This window comes from Stylophora pistillata, chromosome 1 (assembly GCF_964205215.1).
Source record: "Stylophora pistillata chromosome 1, jaStyPist1.2, whole genome shotgun sequence".
Lineage (NCBI taxonomy): Eukaryota > Metazoa > Cnidaria > Anthozoa > Scleractinia > Pocilloporidae > Stylophora > Stylophora pistillata.
Window position 1 is genome coordinate 27,104,531 of NC_142519.1, and position 22,266 is coordinate 27,126,796.

At 40.8% G+C, this 22,266-nt stretch overlaps 2 protein-coding genes and 2 pseudogenes across 2 annotated transcripts; all 4 read right to left on the minus strand.

Moving 5' to 3' along the window:
- Nucleotides 1–1,185: 1,185 nt before the first annotated feature.
- On the minus strand, nucleotides 1,186–2,274 carry LOC111320612 (uncharacterized). Its single transcript, XM_022923264.1, has one exon. It carries the CDS (start codon nucleotides 2,272–2,274, stop codon nucleotides 1,186–1,188), a length of 1,089 nt encoding a protein of 362 aa, XP_022778999.1.
- A 373-nt stretch (nucleotides 2,275–2,647) lies between these two features.
- LOC111320613 (uncharacterized) lies at nucleotides 2,648–5,434 on the minus strand. The gene is made up of 2 exons (XM_088741318.1): nucleotides 3,034–5,434; nucleotides 2,648–2,928 (listed from the first exon to the last, which is right to left on the minus strand). The coding sequence occupies exons 1-2, from the start codon at nucleotides 5,432–5,434 to the stop codon at nucleotides 2,648–2,650; spliced, it is 2,682 nt and encodes an 893-aa protein (XP_088597444.1).
- Nucleotides 5,435–9,101: 3,667 nt separating this feature from the next.
- LOC111320614 (uncharacterized) lies at nucleotides 9,102–16,986 on the minus strand (annotated as a pseudogene).
- A 1,354-nt stretch (nucleotides 16,987–18,340) lies between these two features.
- On the minus strand, nucleotides 18,341–20,880 carry LOC148741896 (zinc finger protein 862-like; annotated as a pseudogene).
- Between the last annotated feature and the right edge of the window lie 1,386 nt (nucleotides 20,881–22,266).

The window sequence follows — 22,266 nt, forward strand, 5'->3', positions numbered from 1 at the left end:
AAGGGGGGCGTACAGGCTTACTCGGCTCTAGGGAGGAGGCCCCCCGGGAACTCTACTCCTGGTGAACACTTCATTAATCTGAACTTGGAGCTTCAGCTGGTCCCCACTGGTCACCTTTCCAGCACCTTTTACCGTTCCAAGACGTGTTCTTGGCTTTAGCCATACATCTCTCCGGAAAGGGTTTGCCACTAGGATGAGGAAACAAGTCTTGGAGGCATCTAACAGGGTATTGGCCACCTGAAGATTTCCTGGTACTGGTACATTAAGGGTTCGACCAGGGCACTATGACCACAGGCTGGACCACTGACAGCTACACTGGCCACTGAATTCAAGGAGATGAGGACTGGGTATGTACCAAGAACATGGACAAAACCAGAGAAAGGGTTTCTGACATTCTTGATTCAGCATTGGGATGTTGTTGGAGCAGTGCACCAAACTGGGTATCTGTGCTAGCATGTTTGTTCTGAGGAGTTCTGGTACGTTTTTCTCTGTTTGTTAGTGGCTGAGCGTCTTTAAAGACTAGTACACAGCATCTGGGCACTTTAACCCCGTCAACCTCTATCGTCAGCTCCAAGTAACCAAGGTATGGTATCTCAAGGCCATTGGCAGCCCGCAGGGTGAGCATCTGGCCATCATCCCTCGCACGCCCACAGTTTGGCTTGAGATTTCTTTTGTAAAAGTCCTGTGACAAAGGATACCATGGAGCCTGAGTCCAGGACACAGAGCACGTCAATACCACTAACTTTTGCTTGGACTGTCAGGTACCTCCGACCAAGTGTATTGGCATGCTGTCTGGTGTAGATAGGGGTGTCAGGAATCTTTCAATTGCTTCTAACACGAGAGATTTTCCCGATAATATTCACGTTAAAATGACCCACAGATTCGACTCACTTAACTATTTTTAATGTCCCAAAGCCAAAAACTCGCTCAATCACACCTCGCCTCGCACATGGTTATTTTTTTCCTTAAAATCTAATCTTACATCACGTGATTACAGCCAATCAATGGGTAACGAGAACAAAGGGAACAAAGTTCACTTTCACAGAGTGACAGTCACGCAGTCCAATTCTCAACACTCTCCCCCCATTCGTCTCAAGAGAGCAAATGTCTTAGAGGCTATCTTAATCTCAATAGTTGACAATGCTAAAATGAAAATCACAATAAACGAAAATAGAACCAGTCTTTCTAGTTTTCATCATCCATTTGTGCAAGTTCCTGGATACGAGCTCTGGCAACAACCGCAGTGTTTCTTCGTGGTCTAAGAGCTGGCACGGTAGGATTGAGAGATGCTGGTCCCACTGTCATGTCACAGGTGATTTCAAGTGGATATAAATGCTGTATCGGGCACTCAATGACTGACTTGGGAGTGCTCAGCTTTGCTCCTCGGATCACACCATCTCGGCCAATAATCAAGTTGATCACCACTCCCAACTTCCACTGAACATGGTTTTTCTCATTGGACTTGATGATAACCACATCTCCTTCCACTGGATGGGCACTGTCACCCTTGTGCTTTAAGCGGTGTCTCTCCCGGAGCCCCCTCAGGTATTCTTGGGTCCAGCGGGACCACACTACATCTTTGCACTTGCCCAAGTACTTTGCACACTTTCGGAGGTCATAGTCTTGGATATGGTTTGGCTCCAACTCTGGCAGTGTGTTCGGTTGCATGTGCAATAAGGAACTCGGGGTAAGGATTGGCAGCTCAATGTCATCTTCTACATAATTTAGTGGCCTGTTATTAAGGGCAACTTCCACATCGAGCAGCACTTCTTTGAGTTCGTTCCACGACAATCCATTCCTGATAGACTTGTACAGGGACCCCTTGACCAACCTGATCAATCTTTCAAACTGGCCGCCCCACCAGGGTGCACGACTGAGATGGAATTTCCACTCGATCCCTTGCTGGGCTAGGAACCCATAGATCCTCTCATCCTTCATTACTTGCTTAACCCATTTGGATGCACCGACGAATGTCTTGCCATTGTCAGAGTAGATTCGCTGTGGTCTTCCACGTCGGGCGATAAAGCACTTTAAGCTTCTGATGAACCCAGTGGTCTCAAGGTTTGACACAAGGTCTACATACACGGCACATGTAAGGCTGGAAGCATACAATAGGATGTACGCCTTCCGTTTTAGCCTTCTTCCGGTACTGCAACGGTCCCGCAAAGTCCACTCCAATGACTTGGAAGGGTGTTTGAGCCACTGTGCAATCCCTTGGAAGGTTCCCTGGTGGAGGAGAGGTGTAGGCCTGTGCCCTGAACTGCCTACATCCATGACAAGACTTCACAATCCTTTTAGTCAGTCTTCTCAGGCGTGGCACCCAGTAGTACTCTCATACTTTTGCCATCGTACTACCAACTCCCCCATGTAGCACTGCAACATGGGCCTGGGCCACCAACTTCTCAGTGTACCGTTGTCTATCTGGTAGGAATATCGGGTAATGGCCCTGAATTCTGCCACGGCATTCCAGTACTCCATCTTCTTTTGCCTGTAGATTCAGCTGAAGCTTGTCTTCTTGGTATCGCTCATCAGCAGAAGCTCGTGCCTGCACCCGCGGTACCCAAAAGAGCTCTGCTTTCTTTGTTTCAACTGCAGTTAGTGGTCCCCCCAGCTTCTTGGTCTGCATGGTGCGAGAGTTCTGGGTGAATCAAATTATCCATGCAGTCACTCGAATTGCTTTCCAATGGCTCAACTTTTCAAGAAGGTCATCCTGCTCGTCTGCCACCGCCACTGCTACTGCTAGCATGTCTTGTTTCACTTTAGCTTCTGCTAATGATGCTTGTGTGGCATTTGTCACTATGTCAGGGGGCCAGGATGCTTTGTCTGACAACCACTCTGGTCCATTCCACCACAAGGCATGGTTGGTCACTTCTCCGCTACGGCTTCCCACATCAGCTGGGTTGTTTGACGTTCTCACATGATGCCACACTACGTCAGAATGTGCCTGAATCTTCTGAACTCTGGTACTCACAAACTGTTTCTACTCTCCTGGGCATCTTATCCAATGCAGAGCAACGGTGCTATCGAGCCAACAATACTTCAAGGTTACAGGAAAGCCTTCTAAAGCTTCACTCACATTTGACAGGAGATTTACCGCCATGTGGCCCGACACCAACTCCAACCGGGGTATGGTTAATCCTTTCTTTGCTAATCTTGCCTTTGAAGCCACTAGCCCTTGGTTGACACCCTTCTCTTGCATCACTACAGCATACACTGCAGCAGCCACGCCTTTTCTGCTCGCATCCCCAAAGGCATGTAACTCAATGGTTTGGATGTCTTCTTGATACGCTGCTAATGGTCGGGGTACGGTAACATGGTTTGGAAGTTTTTCCCATTGGACCCAATTTTGCATCAGGTCACTTGGTAGTTTAGCATCCCAGGCTAGTTTCGCAGCGCAGATATCACGGTAGAGAAATTTTCCACCCAGTGTGATTGGTGACACAAGCCCCAGTGGATCATAGATCTTGGCCACTTTACCGAGAATCCCTCGCTTTGTTGGCTCGGTGCCCTCTGATGGGAAGATAACGCTAGTGGTATCACTCTCTTTGTTCCACTGTAGACTGAGTAGAGAAGCTCCTTCCTTTCTTGAGGTACCTAACTGCTCCTTTGCGTATGTTTCCTCTTCTGAAACTGGTACTGGATATGCTGACTCCAACTCCTTCACGTTTGAGTGCCACTTGTGCAACTCAAATGTTCTTTTAGCAAATATTTCTATCGATGCTGATTTGATTGTTTCTGCCTGTGCCAGAGTGGACGCTCGACTGATGAGATCATCTACATAAAGGCTTTTCTCAATTTCACAAACAATCCTTGGGTACTTTTCTCTGCAGCTTTCCAGGAGATGCTGTACAACTCCCCCAAGGAGAAATGGTGAGCAGGTGAGGCCAAAGAGCGCCCTGGTAAACCTAAGTACTTCTAATGTCTGGCTGTTCAGATCTTTTAACCAGTGAAACCTTAGCGCGTCACGGTCTTCTTCTTGGATTCTGACTTGGAGAAAGGCTTGTTTGATATCTCCTGCAATTGCAACAGGGTGGAAATGAGCACGGACCAACACATTCCACAACTGATTTTGAAGGGGAGGCCCAGGATTTAAACATTCATTCAACAAAGGTACTCCAGAGTTCGCACGAGCCGATGCATCATAAATGACATGAAGCTTAGTGGTTTCTGCCGATTCACGCACCACTGGCTTGTGTGGGATGTAGAACTCCCCACTTCCGGTCACCGGTCCAGAAACCTTTTCGACTATGCCGGCCTTGATCTGATCCTGGATGACTTGATCACACCTTTCAATTGTTCCTTGGCTGTGTAACTTTCTCACAAGGTTCCCCAACTGTCTAAGACTTACTACTTCATTGCTGGAAAGGGGAGGATGGTTGCCTCTCCATGGGAGCCCCGTTTCATACCATCCTTCTGCGTCCTGTGTCAACTGCTCCTTGAATTCTGCGTAAACTTCAGTTTGGTCACCAGTGGACGAATCAGACAGGCCCAGTACATCTAGCTTGCACAAGTTGTCATAGTCTACGTGTGAGGTCTGTGTGAAGAACATTGGAGATAAATCCACTTCCTTTCCAGGAGACATTATGGTCCAACTGAACTTGGTCTTCTCTCCTTTAGGCTCACCTTGGGCTCCAACATGGGGTGCAGTTTCAGTCTTGATTTTCGCAAAATCACTGGCTCCAAGGATGAGATCTACTGGCAGGATATCCTTAGAGTCTTTGTCTTCCATTTCAGTTCCTTTCAGGTGGACATACTTGGCCGAGCACTGCTCATATCGAGAGTTTTCCAAAGAGAGTAGTTGATTTTTGTCCACTTTAGTTACCTCAGTGTTTAAGCAAAATTCCCCAGAGGTTGAACTGACCTGCACTTGAAATATTTCTACTTGCTTCATAACCATGCCTGACATCATCTCGATTTGGCGTACCTTACGTTGATAAGGGTGAGCTCGTAGGAGGTTGAGGAGTGCTGCCGAAGCGTAAGAACTACCCGCTCCAGTGTCCAAAAGTGCACGACATTTCACGCCTTGGACCTTCACAACTACAACTGGATGTATCACCGCTGTTTTCCCAGCTGAGGTGGCTGTCATCAGTTGTTCACCAAGCCTATCACAAATGGAGGTGTAATGCCTCTTTTGACAAACTTGACACAATGCACATTTGCAATCTGCAGCCTTATGTCTGGTACTGGTGCAATTGAAGCAAAGGTGTTTGTTGCTTAGCACTCGCTTACGCTCATCGACCGATGCAACTGTTTTGCAATCAACTGATTTGTGGTCAGATTTCTCACAATAGACACACCCTCTAACTCGTTTGTCTTTCTGGAGGGCTTGAAATGATCTGTCTCGTAGAAAGGGGGGCTTTTTTCGGTCTGACAGCTTCTCAGTCAGTTCACGTTCGACGGGATTCCTCTCTGTCCAATTCCTGAGAGCTTCCATGAAGTTCGGAAAGTCCCACTCTCCAATTGTCGTCTGTCCTTACCAGATCGCCCATGATTCCTTGTAGCTTGTCGATGGACATTCTCACGTACCCACGGATTTCTTTCAACTCTCCGAGAGTCTCTAACAACTGCACGTTGAATCTTCTGAACATACGCGTTCACAATCTTGCTCATCTGACCATACTTCAACTTCAGGATGTTTTTAGCCTGCTGATAACCTTCTGATGTGAAGGGCAAACCATCAATGGTGGTTTTAACCTTGAGATTGACAAGCGAGATACGAGAACTTTGTTACGGCAGCCACTTCAGAATGATTGATTTCAGCTTCGAACTGGTTCCAAAACCATGGCCAGTCCGTTAACTCTCCGCTAAACTTTGTGATGACCAGCTTTGGCAATTTAGCGCTCTTCACTGGAGAAGACGACGCCACAACTTGACCCAATTGACTTTTCTTCGCTTCTTCCATCTTCTTCTCAAATTCCAGCTTCTGTTCTAGCTGTGCACGCTCAAACTGCAATTGTTTTTCTCGATCCCTCTCGACCAGCTCCTCTTCGCATTTCTTGGCTTGCAGACTTGTTTTATAATTGATTTGAACGAGCCTTTCTGATAAATGCTTGATTTCTTTGTCAGCCATTTCTTGTTGTGCCTCAATGCCAGCGCTCCATTTGGCTAGCTCATCAACTTGAATGCCACTCTCTAATTTCGCTTGTTGAATCTGTGTTTTTACACCTTCGACCTTCTTCACAATTGTTCGAAGAGCTTCACAATGGCGTTCGTTTCCTTCAGTGTTTGCTTTCTCGACGATTCCCTTGGTTTTCCCTCGAGTGAATGTAAGGAGTTTGAGTTGCACGTCCAGCTCCGAGGTCAACGCTTCCATTGTTGTCGTGTTGTTGTTCTAGCGTCTGATTTCCTTGCTTGTTTCGCTGTTTCGCTCAGAGTCCCGTTGGAGGTGCCAGTTTGTGTCAGGAATCTTTCAATTGCTTCTAACACAAGAGATTTTTCCGATAATATTCACGTTAAAATGACTTACAGATTCGACTCACTTAACTATTTTTAATGTCCCAAAACCAAAAACTCGCTCAATCACACGTTGCCTCGCACATGGTTATTTTTTTTCTTAAAATCTCATCTTACATGACGTGATTACAGCCAATCAATGGGTAACGAGAACAAAGGGAACAAAGTTGACTTCCACATCGTGAAAGTGACGCAGTCCAATTCTCAACAGAGGTTCTGAACCACTGCTATTCCCCTCCATGGCATGGCTCAGTGCCACGGAGTATTCTCAGAGATGCACCTCCTATTTGGTTGCCCCTTCCATATGGTAAAAGAGGAAATCGATGGCATTGGGTTCGGTATGAGCATCAGTACCACGCTTAGCATCACTGATCCACTCCTCCAGGACACTATTCTCCCAGCTACCGGCAAACCTGAGTTTGCGCTCTCCGGGGACATTGACGGTAATCTGCTGAGGGGATTCAGAACTGGTACTCCTACTTGCTGTCTGCTTGTTGAGTTTTGTCTCCAGAGCCTCAAGCTTCTGCTTCAAAGCTGTGAGTGGTTCCTTTGCTGACATTCGTAGTTAACTCGTTCCTGTTTATTTCTCTTTTTGCTAAACTTTACTCAAACAACTCGAATCCCACTCCTGACACCAAAATGTAAGACGGCCAAAACAGTCTACGTAAGAACAAAAGATCAGAGGGAAGATTTACAAGTCTATTCCACAGCAAATAAATGCAACGGTACAAAAAATGGGAACGAGTGACACCAAACAATAAATAAGAAAACAAAGCTCCAATGAGCTAAATGATGTAACAAGATTAAAATGGATTAGAAAGTACTTAACACTAAAGGATAACCTACGGACACAAATAATTCAGTAAAAGATAGGAAACAAAGTACTTAAAAACAGGAAATTGTGTGATAGAAACTATCAAAAATAGTGATTGGTACACGAGGCATGAATTGATCAAAGAGTACAAGCTAATACAGTATTAAAGAGTGAAAGGGGAAAATGAAATTACTAGTGTAATGAACCCATGATTTGGTCATGAAAATGAAATCTACAAGCAGATCATTTGGTACTGAAAACAGCTGCTAATATGAAAACAATTGGAGTTTATAGAGCAAAGAAATTACATGCTGTGTGACAAAGGTCAGAGTAAATAAATAAAATACAATAGTAAGTTAAAAGGAATTTGTGGCTGTAGAATTTAGCATTCTCTGCATTTTATTTCAGTTCATTAGCGTTCCTTCGGGAATACGTTTTGTCTTTGTTTCCTGTGTTCGGTATAATTTACATGTTGTTAATATTCTAGCTGGTTGATTTCATCGAGAGAACATCTTGTCTTAAGAGAATATCCGGTTTAGAGTTGCCTTATCGCGGCCTACAGCACCGATACGATGTAAGTTTCCTAGTTATTATGTTCATCGCGTTGGCTTTAGCCACCTTTCAGTTTTATATTTCTGCATTTTGTAAGCTTGTATGTTTTGTTGGTTCTTCATTAGTTCAAACCTCTCCCTCCGATCGAGCATTTGTAATCATTGCTGTAAGCGGCCACGAAAAGACCCGCCTTTTGGCAGTAACAGGGGCTAAACTAAGCAAATTCTAACCCAAAAATCACTACAAGAATACAAATGGAAACAACTACATGCTAAGCTTAGGGCTGAAGCGAACATAAAATAGTGAAACATACCAAAAGCTAGTATAGCTCAGAATCTGCGTCAAGGGCAATCTTAGGAAGGCAACAAATCAACTGAACTTACCGAGCAAACGGTCGTAAAGTTATAGTAAAATACAAGAAAAGGTAAAAATAACTTAAAACCAAATATGGGTTAGGAGCGGGCAATTAAACAGTAATTACATAAGGGAAATTGGTGTTTACTCTTACACAACAGGACAAGGGCAGGTACAGGAGTAATACAATTAACACATTACTCAAATTACCAACAAATCACTAAAATTCCAGAAAATAAAATAAACAGAAGAACGAACAAGTTTTAAGTAGAAATTAAGCCTAAGTGACTCTGTCACGGTACTTCCTAATGTAGCCATGTAGTCCAGGCCACCAGCAGCGTTCGTGTACTAACTGCTCTGTTCTTTCAGCTCCCTGACGGCCACACTGATCACGGACACCCTTCACACACCTCTAAAGCAATTGAGAGTCACTGAGAGTCATAAAAGCTAGTTTCAAAACTTAGAGAAAGACCTTATCACTACTGTTGACATTCTTGTTGCTTGATTGTGCTGCCATTTACACTAAGAGGACAAAATCGATGCTGCTTTGCAGGGCAATCTGGCTTAACATTGTAGCGGAGAACTGCAGTGATGTCTTTTTATCACATAAACTGCAACCTCCACCTCCCTTCTCGCTGGAATAGATTTCCTGATGGTATTTTGCTGAATTGCACGTCCATAATCTTTGTGGAGCTTCTTAATTTTTTGCACCAGACAGTCTCCCTATACTGCCAATAGGTCTACCATCAGCTAGTCTCCCTTTGGTTCTGGCCTTTAGGTTCAACAGATGTTTGCCCATTCTGTTTTGTGCATGCCCCACACAGTCGAATTTCTTCAATTTGATGTCACCATAGACAAATTTCAACAGAATTGAAGGCCTTACGATTGCCATCACTCACCACCCATCTGTACCCTAGGTTATGACGTTTTACTCAAATTCCTCTTCACTTGAACCTTTTACTTTCTTTAAAGCACGTTTCTGGCATGCCTTTGAGAGGACATGATAGTCTAATACTTCACCAGCATCCACTGAAATGACAAAAACCACTCCAGTTGGATAAAGTTGGAAAATTACAATCTTTTTGGTCTCATTTATCATTTTGCATTCAATTATATAATAATGATAATAATAATAATAATAATAATGATTTACTAACAGGATTTCCAGGAGTAAAAATGGCTCTACATCTGTTATAGAAACATAAAATTAGGTATTACAATAAAATTAAAAAATGCTACAAATCAGGATTACTTATAACAATACATACATGCATATCTGTATGAAACATCTACTGCAGCTTTTAAAATTTTGTTTCTTTTGAAAAGGTATTAAAGTCTGGGCAGGATTTCACTGCAGCTGGGAGGGAGTTAAAATGCTTAGCAGCACTGTCTTGAAATGTGCAAGTGTATTCCAGTTGTAATAGGAAATACCTGTTAAAGAGCCAGAACATGAGGAGAAACTGGATTGCCTCCATGATTTTTTTGAATTTTGAAATAGAAGACTCTTTCTTGGCTGACATTCCAAGTGAATCATTATGTATTCTCAGGACAGTCTTCTGCATTGTCAAGACTCCAGCTCCGATGTAGAGTAAGGGTCTAATTAGCATTAGTGGACTATTAATGGCTCAATATTACTAGGTACATCTCTTTATCTGTTTGTTTACAGCCATCTTACAAACTCTGTTAACATAAGTATTAGGTAACATTTTATTACCCATTTAGGCAGCAGAGGTTGCACACCTATAACCCAGATTGCAAATAAAAGAGTTCACATGGACTTTTGCCAAGAATAACATTTCTCAAATGGTTATTTATCCAAGAGAATATGGCTTTTGGGGCCAGCAATTGAAGGTAGTCTCTTGGACAGTCGGGAATGGAAAACATTGGTTCCCGGGTTGGCTGTTTGTGGAATACATTTTTATGATCAAGTTAATGATTTTATTGATTCTTCTCATCATGGATTCCTGAGGGGTAGATCCTATACAACACAGCTTCATTTGGTGCATCATGACTGGTGTAAAGCCCTAGATAACCGTGGTCAAGTCGATGTGGTATTTATTGATTTTGCCAAAGCCTTTGACCTTGTGAATCATAATATTCTCTTGGCTAAATTATTTAAGTATGGAGTCCGTGGGCGTCTTCTGGAATGGTGTAAAGACTATCTCACTGATTGTAAATAGAGAGTTGTTGTAAAAGGGGAATTATCTGACTGGCTGACAATTATCTCTGGAGTACCTCAAGGTTCCTTGTTGGGACCTTTATTCTTTATTATTTATATCAATGATCTACCAGGGGTTATAAGTAAATCACCTTATATGCAGATGATAGTAAACTATATAGGATTATTAATTCTTCAGATGACATGAAGTCCTTTCAGAGTGACTTGGATAAGATAGCTGATTGGTGTAAGGATAATGAAATGAAAATAAACACAAAGATATGTAAGATCATGAATTACTATGAAAAAGAGTCCTTTAGTTGGGGACTATTACCTAAACGGTCAGAGCTTAGAAAGTGTACATGTACCAAGGGATTTAGGTCTTCTCACCAGCTCCAATTTATCATGGAATGCACATGTAGATTCTGTATGTGCTAAGGCTAATAAGATTCTTGGTCTGGTGAAAAGAACATGTTGAGATTTGAAAGATATCACTTCATTGAAAACATTATGTTGCAGTCTTGTCAGACCCCTGCTCGAGTATTCATGTGAAACCTGGAATCCTCTGCATACACAACGCAATATCAATAAATTAGAGGCAATTCAGAGGAGGGCAACTAAGTTTATTCTTAAATCTGATGAGGATTATGATGTTAGATTAAAGAAATGAAAATTACAGAGTTTATTTCATAGAAGATACATCAGGGATAGTGTTTTTTTATTCAATTTAATGAATGGGCATTATGATATGGATATTTCCGATTAGTTGCTTTTCTGTAAAGATCATAGTGTAGATTTTTACTTAAGGAAGAATGATTCTTTTCACCTAGTTAGCATTACAGTAGAACAAATATTTTTAAATATAGCTTTTTATCCATGTTGTGAATGAATGGAACAGTCTTTCTAATAATATAAAGGATTCTGCTAGTATTTCTAGCCTTAAACATAAAGTTACTTCATTCATTGGTAATACTTAGAACTTTTAGATTTGATTCAGTGTAATACTTAGATATCAAACTCTATACTATGATAACTTTTTTTTAATATTATATCTTACTGGGGAGCATCCCTTGTATGGTGTCTAGGATGCTTTTGGATGCTACCTCTCCATCATCATTATTTATTTATTCTGTTTATGTTTATGTCTATGTATTTATTTATGCACCTATTTAGTAATTTAATTATTTGGATATATCAACAAAGTTGAAATGGTAAATCGGCCTCCGTAACTATTTCAAAAGCTGAGGTTTCGAGCGTTAGCCCTTCGTTGGAGTGAATCGTTATGGTGGCCAATTTGCCATTTCAACTTCATTTAGTAATTTCATTTAATCTAGATTTGGAGAAACTGTAATAAATAAGTTCCTGAAGTGTTTGCACTACTTTCTCCAAATCCCGCTTGACAGATTTTCTGGTATGTTCTCCTGATACATTCTTCACTTTCATCCCCAGATCAAGATATTCTAGAAATTCTCTAATGATGAAGAAATCCATGCAAATTCTACACACAGTAGCCTCACTAGCATTTGCCCTGAAACCCCTAATCATGTCTTTAAGTAAATGATTGTCATGTTCAAAGGCTTGGTCCATCGCAACATTGCATACTGGAGAGCCACAACTGTTCAGTTTGATTCCATGTCATTCTTTCAGTTTCTCTAGGGCTGAGCAAAGCATACAATTGGAAAGGTGATATAAGGCCCCTAAAGCATACTTTGTGCTACCACTCCCATCCTGCTTAAAATGCAACAGAAACATAAGAATGCATCAGTCTAATGATGCGTTCACTGTCACCTTCCTTAATAGCATCCTTAAAGTTCCTTAAAAACAAAACCATATTCATGAACCCATTGTGGTAGCTGAACACATCATCTTTGGGAATGGGGTTATGGTCTTTAGGATCTGGTACTGTGTTGATCAAGACTGGCTCATCAGGGATGATAGGTGAAGGGTCATTAGAAAGTTCATGCCTCATCTTATGAACCCTATTGTGCTTAAATGAGCTAATACACCATGGAAATCGACAGTGATACCTGCCATTTTGGAGTACCAGCTGGCTAGTTTGGGCTGTCTCCCATTCCTGAAGTGCCTCAATGTTGCTGAAGTGATTTTCCTACAGTGTGCCATAGACAGCATAGGTTTCAATTAATTCTTTTACAACTTTGCAGAAATAGCGTTGATGCACCACCCGGAGGCCTTATGCTAATTTTGGCCTGAAGTTGTGCGTTGTGGGTCGTCATCTGTTGTTTCCATGCCAAAGAATTTAAGAGATGCTGCAATGATGTCAGCATCCAGAACCAAATTCCCAAATCGCTTACAGGATGCAGGATTGTATTGGGCATGACTTTTGCCAGTTCACAAGGTTTCTCAGAGCAAAGAGGGAAGTCTTGTCAGTTGCAGATGAAACACTGTAGTATCTAGAAAAAATTAACTGAAAAATGAATAGAAACAGTATTTCATTCCTATGACAAGTAACATAATACTATACTAGGTTCTTGTCAATATTTCTGATTTGAAGTTCAGTAACTGTTAGCTTTTAATATTTTAAAGAATTTTATGATCATGTGTACTCAGTCACGATTAATGGCAAAGAAATGGCAATCATTAAAATGAAGAGTAGTATAGCTCGTCTGACTGGAGATTCCCACGCAGCCTGGGTCTGAGTGAGAGTAAGAATTAAATATTCAAGATGGTGTATGAGTGAGGGCTCATTAGTGATTCATGACATGCAGGTAGACGTAGTGTATTCCAAGATGGCAGCGGTCAAAAGGTTAATGAGATTCATGGCATGTAGTTAGAGGGGTAAGTTATTCTAGATGTAGAATGGATTGACATATATGATATGGTTCTAAAATTGTGGTCATGCACAATACAATACAATATTTTATTGACAACTCCCCAAAGGGGCTTTTCAGTGACAATGGCTATTGGACAAATGGTAATGGTTAAAAAGAGTAATGCTATATACATTATAAAATATCAATCATAAAAAATGATTTATAGAGTGTTAGAACTATAATGTAACTTAATTAAAAGAACAGAAAACCGGGCTAAATCAAGTCAAGAATTTTTCTAAAAGGTCTGATTTAAGATTACGTTTAAAACTAGCTACATTAAGGCTTGATTTAAGTTTATGGCTAATAGTATTCCAAATACTTACAACGTGATAATAAAAGGACCTCTGGCCAGTTGCTGTTTTACAGAGTGGAATGTTAAAGTCTCGTGAACTGTGGGTCACTCGACCAGTAATGCTACCCCTAAGAATAAACTTATTACTTAAGTATTCCGGTACAAGACCCATCATGCACTTAAAATCCATCACGGTGTCTCTTAGGAGAAGGTTTGATTTAACGGGGATCCAATTTAAGCTTTTAAGAGAAGGAGACACATGGTCATATTTCCTAACGTTGCATGCGATTTGAGCAGCAAAGTTTTGTATGCCTTGCAGCTTCTTTATGTTACTATCCGTAATCTACTATCTTTACATTACACACGCGCAGTGATAGAGATGAACTTTATGCATGCGCATTGAGTGTGTATGTAAAAGATGCGGGATGTGGTGTCATAATCATGAAATGTCTTAGAGTGTCATGTCATAGTATACATACATCCTTTATTGAAAAAGGTCAAAAGTATTGCAGCACTAGGCTGATGTGGACCTTTACATGTACATGTAAATAATTAATAACTTGTCTAATGATTGTTATCTAAATAAAATCAGATCAAAATGTTTCTAATGCATATCAGTTAAGATAAGATAATTTATATAAAAGGAAAAAAACCTCTACTTAACAATCATCTGTCTTCCAATATTACAGATGAAACATTTCAAGTAAAGTTCCCTTCTCATGAAAGGAGATATAACTCCAGGTTTATTGCTATGGTTTCCAAACTTTTTCTGTCTCTCTCTCTCTATCTTTCTACCACGACTCAGTATAAGTCAACTTGGAGAGGGGCACTGTCAAGAGAGTAGAGTGTCTTTGCCCATAAGCTTGAACCTTAACTGCCTGACCTGAAGTCCGGCACACTGATCATTAGACCAAGGTGTCTCAAACGGCGCGTGATCCTGACATTTTTGTCCTGTGAATAAAAGACCTTCTTGATCAAATATCAATAAATTGGAGTAGATTGATACCTTTTGACTGGAGAGTCACACGTCAAGTCTACTAAGTGTACAGTTTTCGGCTGCCTTGGTTCCTGGTGGAGTCACTACGTTGCTGGAAAAAAGACATGAAAGTTAAGAGTTGTTTCTGTGTCATGTGTTAACTGATTTGATACTATATGGGCAGGCCAATCATTAGTGAATGAGACACAGGATTTTAACGTTACTTTCAGTCCCAGTTTATTCCTTTGGTTCAGAATCTTAAATAAAATTTTAAATTTCAAGACTCTCTTGTCAACTTTGAACAGAAAACTACCAAGAGGCAGAGGTGGCTATGCAGTTATGCAATCAACACACTGCATAACCGTATGTCCACCTCTGAAATCTAACCTTAGAGTGGCCGGGTATTGATCGAGCAGTTAAGCTGCAGCCAAAACTAGAATAAGAAAGTCACAAGAGTTGCATTAGCAGAAGCTAACTGTATTGTTTACCATGACTATACCTTGCTCAATTTAATGGCTTTTTCTAGAGCATTGTTTTCGCTTTCCTGCTGGTAAGCTTACATCTAGCTATGGCCATCATCTGAAGTTTTCTCATCTCCCACAACAACTTCGGTGTAAGTTCTTTTGGCTGACACAATTAACCAAATAATACTGAAAAAGGAAAAATGTAACAGCGACTGCTCAAGAAAATCCAAACGTTGAACAATACCTGCAAAGTACTAGCGGGTATTGTAAGGCCCGGGTCGCATTACGGCCAATTTTGCTGACAATCGTTTACTCTTGGGATTAAAATCTGTCAACACAAGCATTTTCTAATGCAACCCAATTTTTGAGGTTTTCAAAAATTTTCAAAATTTTAGAAATCATCAAAGGTGCTGGTGTGCTTGAGTGGGGCCAGCCAATTTTGCCAAATTTTTTTGAAACAAAGGAACCAAATTTGGTGTGGTCAAAGTTGTGATTTTGTGGGTGCTCTGGTCAATGCTAACCGACTCTCGGCCGAAAGTATGCTTCAATGTATTCAATCGCAACTGCTGCCGAAAAAAAGTCTTCCGGTATGGGGAGATCAAATTGTAGTGTACTTCAAACGAGGATTCATTAGGATATGGAAGTGAACATGCATATGGTGCTTGGAAACTGTGATTTCGTACTTTCAAAGCAAGAGCGCTGGTAGGCAATCTCTTGGAAAGAGATTGTTAAAATATTTTAGTCTGGTTTTTTTTATTTCCAGTAAAATAAAAATTGGATGGTAATGCGACCTGGGCCTAATGCAATACTTCTCGAACAATGCTTCTTAACTGGGTGTGATTACGCAACTCTACCGAGTCTGGTCTTTGACAAATGACAAATTGCATGTTTGAAAAAAAAAATAGGAAACTGTTAATGAACTAATTTTTTTTAATATTTAATTTCTTTTATGATTTTGGAAACAACATGGCTATTTCAGTGGATAAAGGGAAATTTCCAATTTGTAATCAGTTCTTCGTTTAATTTCATGTCACCAATGCCAGCTATTTGTGAACAATTCACACACAAATCAGGATGCAGAGAAGGTAGGCGCTTTTCCGGTTGTCGCACAACAGTGTGTGACTGCATTGATTATGATGACAAAGAATAATTGTAAAACAGAAATGCGAAAATGGCCATCATGAGACAAAGCACTCTTAAATAGCTGGAGCTAACACATGCCCTTAAAAAGATATAGAGCAAATTCTGACAAATTTTTGCGAATTTTTCAAACCCAGGAAAAAAAGTAAAATTTTGCTATTATTTTGATTATTAGTAAGAGTAAGGCCCGATCCTTGATCCTTGATCCGTGATCCATGATCCATGATCCTCGATCCGTGATCATCCTTGATCCTAGTTTTCCTGGTAATCACCGATCCGGTTTGATGCGGTGAAGAAGGGCAGCATGTCTCATGTTTTATGGTGTTTTCACGCAATAAAGACCTGAATGCTTTGCTTGAAAATTCGCCATCGTTGTTGCTCTTAATGCACTTTATCTTTCCATATGGGGCAATGTCAACCAAGAATTTCTTTCTAGCCTCTACTGTGTCACTTTTCTGCTTAAGAAAATAAACCATAATGATCCCAGGATAATCATCCACAAAACATAATGTATACTTAAAACCATGTCTGGCCTTTGGACTAATTGAACCAGCCAGATCACAGTGGACAAAATTTAATGGCGCTCCAGCTCTTTCATAGGGTTTCCGGTTCCAAAATTGTCACATTTTGCCTTGCCTACAAACCGCACACTTGCACATTTTGTCATCCTTGATTCTCATGCCGTTAACAACATTAGCTAATTTTCGTAAATCCTGAAATTTACAGTGGCCCATAATAACTGGACGAGTTTGGCGAAGGTATTTGCTTTCTTTTCAGCAGTAGGAGCTGTTGTTTTGCCTTCTGGGGGAACGACCACATTGTACAACTTCGGGAGGCGCATGTATCCCGAGAACTTCACCTCCCATAGTTCGTATTTACTTTCATCCCCGTCAAACATGAGTGTCCTCCTGGGCCCATAACCTGTTAGGTTCCATGGATTTGATGTCGCCATAGTAGTTACACAAGATGACACATCAACCAATGTTGGGAGTAACAACAATAACTGATTTATTTCTCATAGTGAATCATATTATATAGAGTTTTAGATAGGTGTAACTAGAATGCAACGATAATCATTTTAGGTATTTAGCACAAAAAGAATTTGCAGGTGAGCAGTAGTATGTTGTGGTGTATTCTAATCTGGGACATCTGTTAAGTAAAGTGTGGGCGCTCAGAATATTTGGGCATGTATTTTAACAATTACACCTTAAACTTCCCTTCTTTCTACATCGTCTACAGCACCTAAAATGATAAAAAGTATAAAAAAGTGGATCTTAGAAAAGCATCTTGAGCTCTAGTTGATGTCTACTACATACAGAATGGCTTATTTATACATAATAATAACAATAATAATACACTTTATTTAGAGAGGGTGGCACGGAATAGTTGAAGTAACTAATAAACTTGTGGCCCTCTATTTAAGAGCCGCTGCCTCTCAATATCAAACATCGCCCGGCAGTTCAAAAAAATTGACCTCCTTTTTATTTCTTAAAAAGAATCCCTATATAGAACTATTTTCGAAAATGGAGTTTAAAAGGTTCAGCGAATTTTAATTTTTGAGAAATTGAGAAATGTCCGATTTCAACCAGATGGGGCTTGGCGCGAACCCCAAAATAGGCAAGTTCTTCGAATGTTGAGCAGCCTCGCAAAGCAAGTTAAGAAAAAAAATTGAGACTGTTTTATATCGAGCAAAAGTATGCCATTAACGCTTTCTTAAAAAAGGTAAGTTTATATTTTCTTTGGCTTTTCCAAAAGTTTTAGAGGCCCATACATCAACTCTTTCTTAAACAAGGTCATTTTACGTAAATTTTACCCTAAATCCAAGGGCAAAAATCTCAGCTGGTGCGCGTCGTTTTTCCAATGAAAATAGTTGCTAGTTATTCTTAAGCTTTCATTTCTATCATATCAAAAATCTACCGGCGGCCCGTGAATACTTACTTGTTGGGGGAGCCAAACGTCCAAACCATTTTCAGTCTGTCGACATACCGCACTACTCAAATCTCAGTGTGTGTTGGTAGGGAAACCTTTTAAAATTACTCGGTCTGATTCAGGGTTGTCAGTAGAATTTAAAGTAGCTGTCTGATCTCAAGAAAGTAGCCGGTTAGTAAAGGGCTAGCATGTGTAGCGTGCGTTCTGGGGTGCGCAGCGCCCCTATCTAGGGCATGCCCCCCCGGAAAATTTTTGAAATATACGGTTGCTAAGGTGTCCATTTCCTGGAATTTGAGCATGTTTTCAAGGGGAATTTTCAGATGTACATTAAGGTAAAATTCAGTGAAAAATCCACGTAGAAAGTTCCACTTGCTGTTCTTTGACAAATTTAGCTCAGTCTTATTTTACGTCACACTGCCTAGTCACGTTTTAAAAGTTGATTGCAATTTGATTCACAAACAATTTGATTTGGGAAGGTACAGTTCAAAAATTACAAAGTTCATTGTCTATGCTAGCATGACAAACAATTTGACTGTTTGAGTTCATTACGCTACATTTGACAGACTATACTTTACAACAAAATCAAAACCAAGTCATGTAATTTATAAAAATAAGGCATCATCAACATCGTCGACGTCACAATCGCTATCGTAATCAGAGTCTGCTTCTTCTTGGCACAAAGCATCATCAGTCAGGTTCAGGCGGCACTAGCAATCTGCACCTCCAATTCACCATCTATGTTATCACCAGCCTGGGACGGGTGTGTTTGCACACAGGCATCAGCTGTCTCGATCACATCATTTTCTGCCAGTTGTGGGGAGGTAGAGGCTGCAACAGTTGACGACACTCTGATCTTTGGCATTTTTCGCCTCTTCTTCTGGTTTTGCCACTTCTCTACTACGGCTGTGACAAGGGATTCACATTCTGAGGTTCCAACCTTGGGACCATTAATAGTGATCATTAGAAGAGATTGAAGCATGGTAACACTTAGCCGGTTTCTCAGCCGAGTCTTGATACGTTTCAGGGCGCTGCCACCTCTTTCTGGCCATGCGTTAGAAACGGCCATTGACAAACAGACTTCAGCAATGTTTGTTAGAGCAGGAAACACAATGCTGTAAGATGTCTTGAGCGAGATCAGTCGTTTGAGGCACCACTCTGTTGCTGTTTCAAGGTGGCTCTCCTTCATCTCTTCTGGGATTTCTTGCTTCCATGCATCCATATCATATTTAAATTTCTCCCATTCAGCTAGTAGCTGCTCTTGTTTTGCTGGTTCACTGAAGAAGTGTTTTGCCAATGTCTGTGCCTTCTTTGTTCCATGCTCCTTAAATGCACCAGACCCTGGCTGGGGCAAGGTTAATGGGTTGAAAATGGACAATGCGCTGACAACAGGGAGATCATCATCAAACCGGCTGTGAATGCTGTCCTTCAGGGCTGTTACATATTTTAAAAGAAGATTGGAAAGCTGATTTTCTGTGGCAGTACTCAAGTTTACCCCAGATATAGACAGGCGTCCTTCTATGTCTCGCTTCAGGGCTGTTATTGGGGACTTGGAATCTGCAATTTCAGTCAGCTTCTGCAGGGTGTAACTAATGGACGGCTGGATATGTGAGAAGTTGACTTGCCCTCGTTGAAAGTTTTTGCTTAAGTTGGAAAGAACTGGAAGAATTTCCTTAAGGATGTAAATTGTTCCAATAAACTTGGAAGAATCTATCTTACTGAGGAGGCCAGAAGCTACTGCATCAGTCTCTTTCAGCTGCCTTAAAGTCTGCAATATTGCATTGAAATCTTCATAGATGGCACTTGTAGCTGCATCAAAAGACAGCCATCTGGTCTGGCAGGCCTTCTTAATCTTCTTTGTTACAACCTTCTTACTCTTATCAGAGAGGACTAAGGATTTCAAATTTATTTGAACTTTCAAGTACATTGCAGTATGCTTTGGTGAATTGTCAAACATTTTCCAAAGCTGCCTAAGCCAGAGCTCAACATTTCGTATGTATTCTATTTGGCTGCTGGTGTCTGTGCAGGCTAATGCAAGCTTATGGCACAAGCAGTGCAGAGAAATCAATTGAGGATTAAGTTCCTTCAGATGGGTTGCCACTCCACCACGTGCACCGGTCATAACACTTGCACCATCTGACACAAATGAGCCGCACTTCTTTATCTCTAGACCAAACTCAGCTAGCTGGCTTGTGAGGACTTTAAAGATAGTTTCTGCATTGGCTGAATTGGAGTTCTTTAGAACGTCTTCAATAAACAAGAAACTTGTCTCAGCTTGCCTTGTTTCTTTGTTGAAGTACTGGATGAAGGTGATAAGCATTTCCATGACTGTAACATCAGTTACTTCATCAGTAAGCAAGCCATAGCAGCCTGCTTTCTTTACCTTTTCCAACAACTTTTCGAGCAATGCAGAGCCCAGTGCTAAAAAGATTTCTCTTACAGAACCCTGTGAAGAATACTGGAAATGCTTCATTTGATCGAGACCAAGCAATTTAAGCAGATCCAGAAGAGATGAAAACTTTTGGTTGGAAATTTCCTCTTTGACAAGCCAGTATGCCCCATAGAAAGCCTTAAACATGACATCATCTTTCACTATTTTCGTTTCCTGCATCTCTTTATGAAACACTGACACCCTTCCTAACATTTCAGCTCCAACAGCATCCTTATGTTGCTGGGTTGCTAAATGTTTTTGAACTGCTGACTTCTTAAAGCGTATGCACGGGGTTGCATTATAAACCTTGGACTTGTTTTGTTGATTTTCTGTATTGTGCTTCTTGCACAGATAGCAAAACATGCCCTTTCCTTCCTCATAAACCAGCCAAGCAATTTCCGTTTTAGGGCAAAAGTTGAGCATGTTGTCGAACAACCAGCTGTGGACAAATCTATCGCGGCTAGGCTTTAGACGGGTTTGCTCCTGGGATGTCAGGTGTTGGCAGTTATCGGAAGTGCACTTGTAAAAGTTGTGCACTACAGCTCCTTCAGGAAAAGCAAAGAGCGTCTCAATTTCCTTCTTCATTGCGGTCGCGTCTTCAGGCGTACATTTGACAGACTTTAAGGCTGGTGATCTCAAATTCGTTTCTGGTTGAGCTGCAGTTAAAGTGGGGCTTTTAGTTGAAGCAAGGGTAGTTGAAGCGTTACTCTTCTCAGTCGCACTTGCGCTCTGATCACCAAAAGAAATTGAGGAGTTTGTTTTGTCAGCAGCATTGTCCTTTGGATTTCCTGACAAAATGTTGAATTGAGAAAAACGTTTTAATTATTATGCCATAGTAAACACAGCTGTCCATCTCACAAAACGATTTTCCCGCCAACAATTGATAGTCAAACCTTTAAAAAAGTCGTGGCACATTTCGCATTCAAAACCTTTTTTTTTTATAAATATTCATTAGTTTTAGTTTGCTAGCATTGAAAAACTTTCATTTTCTTTCTTAACTGGAAAACAAGACAAGTTTAATTCAGGACCTTAGAATTCATCGCAAATCTCATGTTAAATAAAGGATAAACATCCAGAATAAGCATGCAGTTGAGACAAACTTTGTCATGTGTAAACGCCTGACGCGAAAATTTGCTGAATAATTTCAGATTTCTATTGAAATCATATTAAATATAAAAGTCCTTTATAGCTCCATGCATTTAAGCAGTACAAGTTTCTTTCAATTTATCCTTTGAAGTTTTATCATTTTGTGTATCTTTGTGCAAATCTGTGGTAATTACAAAAAGGCCGCCATGTCTAGACTTAAATACGGCGCCCACAAAACACCGAAGAAAACATGCACGAAATATTATCTTCTTCACAGCGTTACCGTCCTTGTCGACTAAACAGGCAAAAGATATATTGCGAAAAAAAGTGAGCTTTTGAAAAAGACGGCAAAAGAAACCCCAGCGCCTTTCCCGTAAATCCGATCCTTAGCTATATTTTTAGCTCTTTCTCAATGACTTCATCGAGACTCTTCCGACTTTGTCCCTTATTAAATTGGCGATGCCGTGCATTCAATGAGAAGTAATTCGTAAACAAGCAGTCAAACAACACTGTAAAGATTTACAAAGAGGAGCAGATACTGAAAATTTATTACACGGTTTATTACTGTTTTTTTCGGCGAAAACGGTACTGTAAGTGATGTTTCTTGCCGGACCTGAGAAATTCTCACGAATTGCGAATTTTAATTCTACAATTAAATTACTTTATTCACTTAAGGAAGCGATTCCTTACCTTGATCATCCTCGCTGTCTTCAGTGTTCTTCTTTTTTGATTTTACAGAACTCGAAAAAAAATCATGTACTGTATATGATCCTGACCGCTTTTGCGCGT

Coding starts and splice junctions, on each gene's coding strand:
- LOC111320612 (XM_022923264.1), bottom strand. CDS start 2,274: ATGGATGTAGGCAGTTCAGGGCACAGGCCTACACCTCTCCTCCACCAG.
- LOC111320613 (XM_088741318.1), bottom strand. CDS start 5,434: ATGGAAGCTCTCAGGAATTGGACAGAGAGGAATCCCGTCGAACGTGAA. Junction 2,929..3,033: donor TCCTGTAACCTTGAAGTATT/GTTGGCTCGATA, acceptor ATTCTGACGTAG/TGTGGCATCATGTGAGAACG.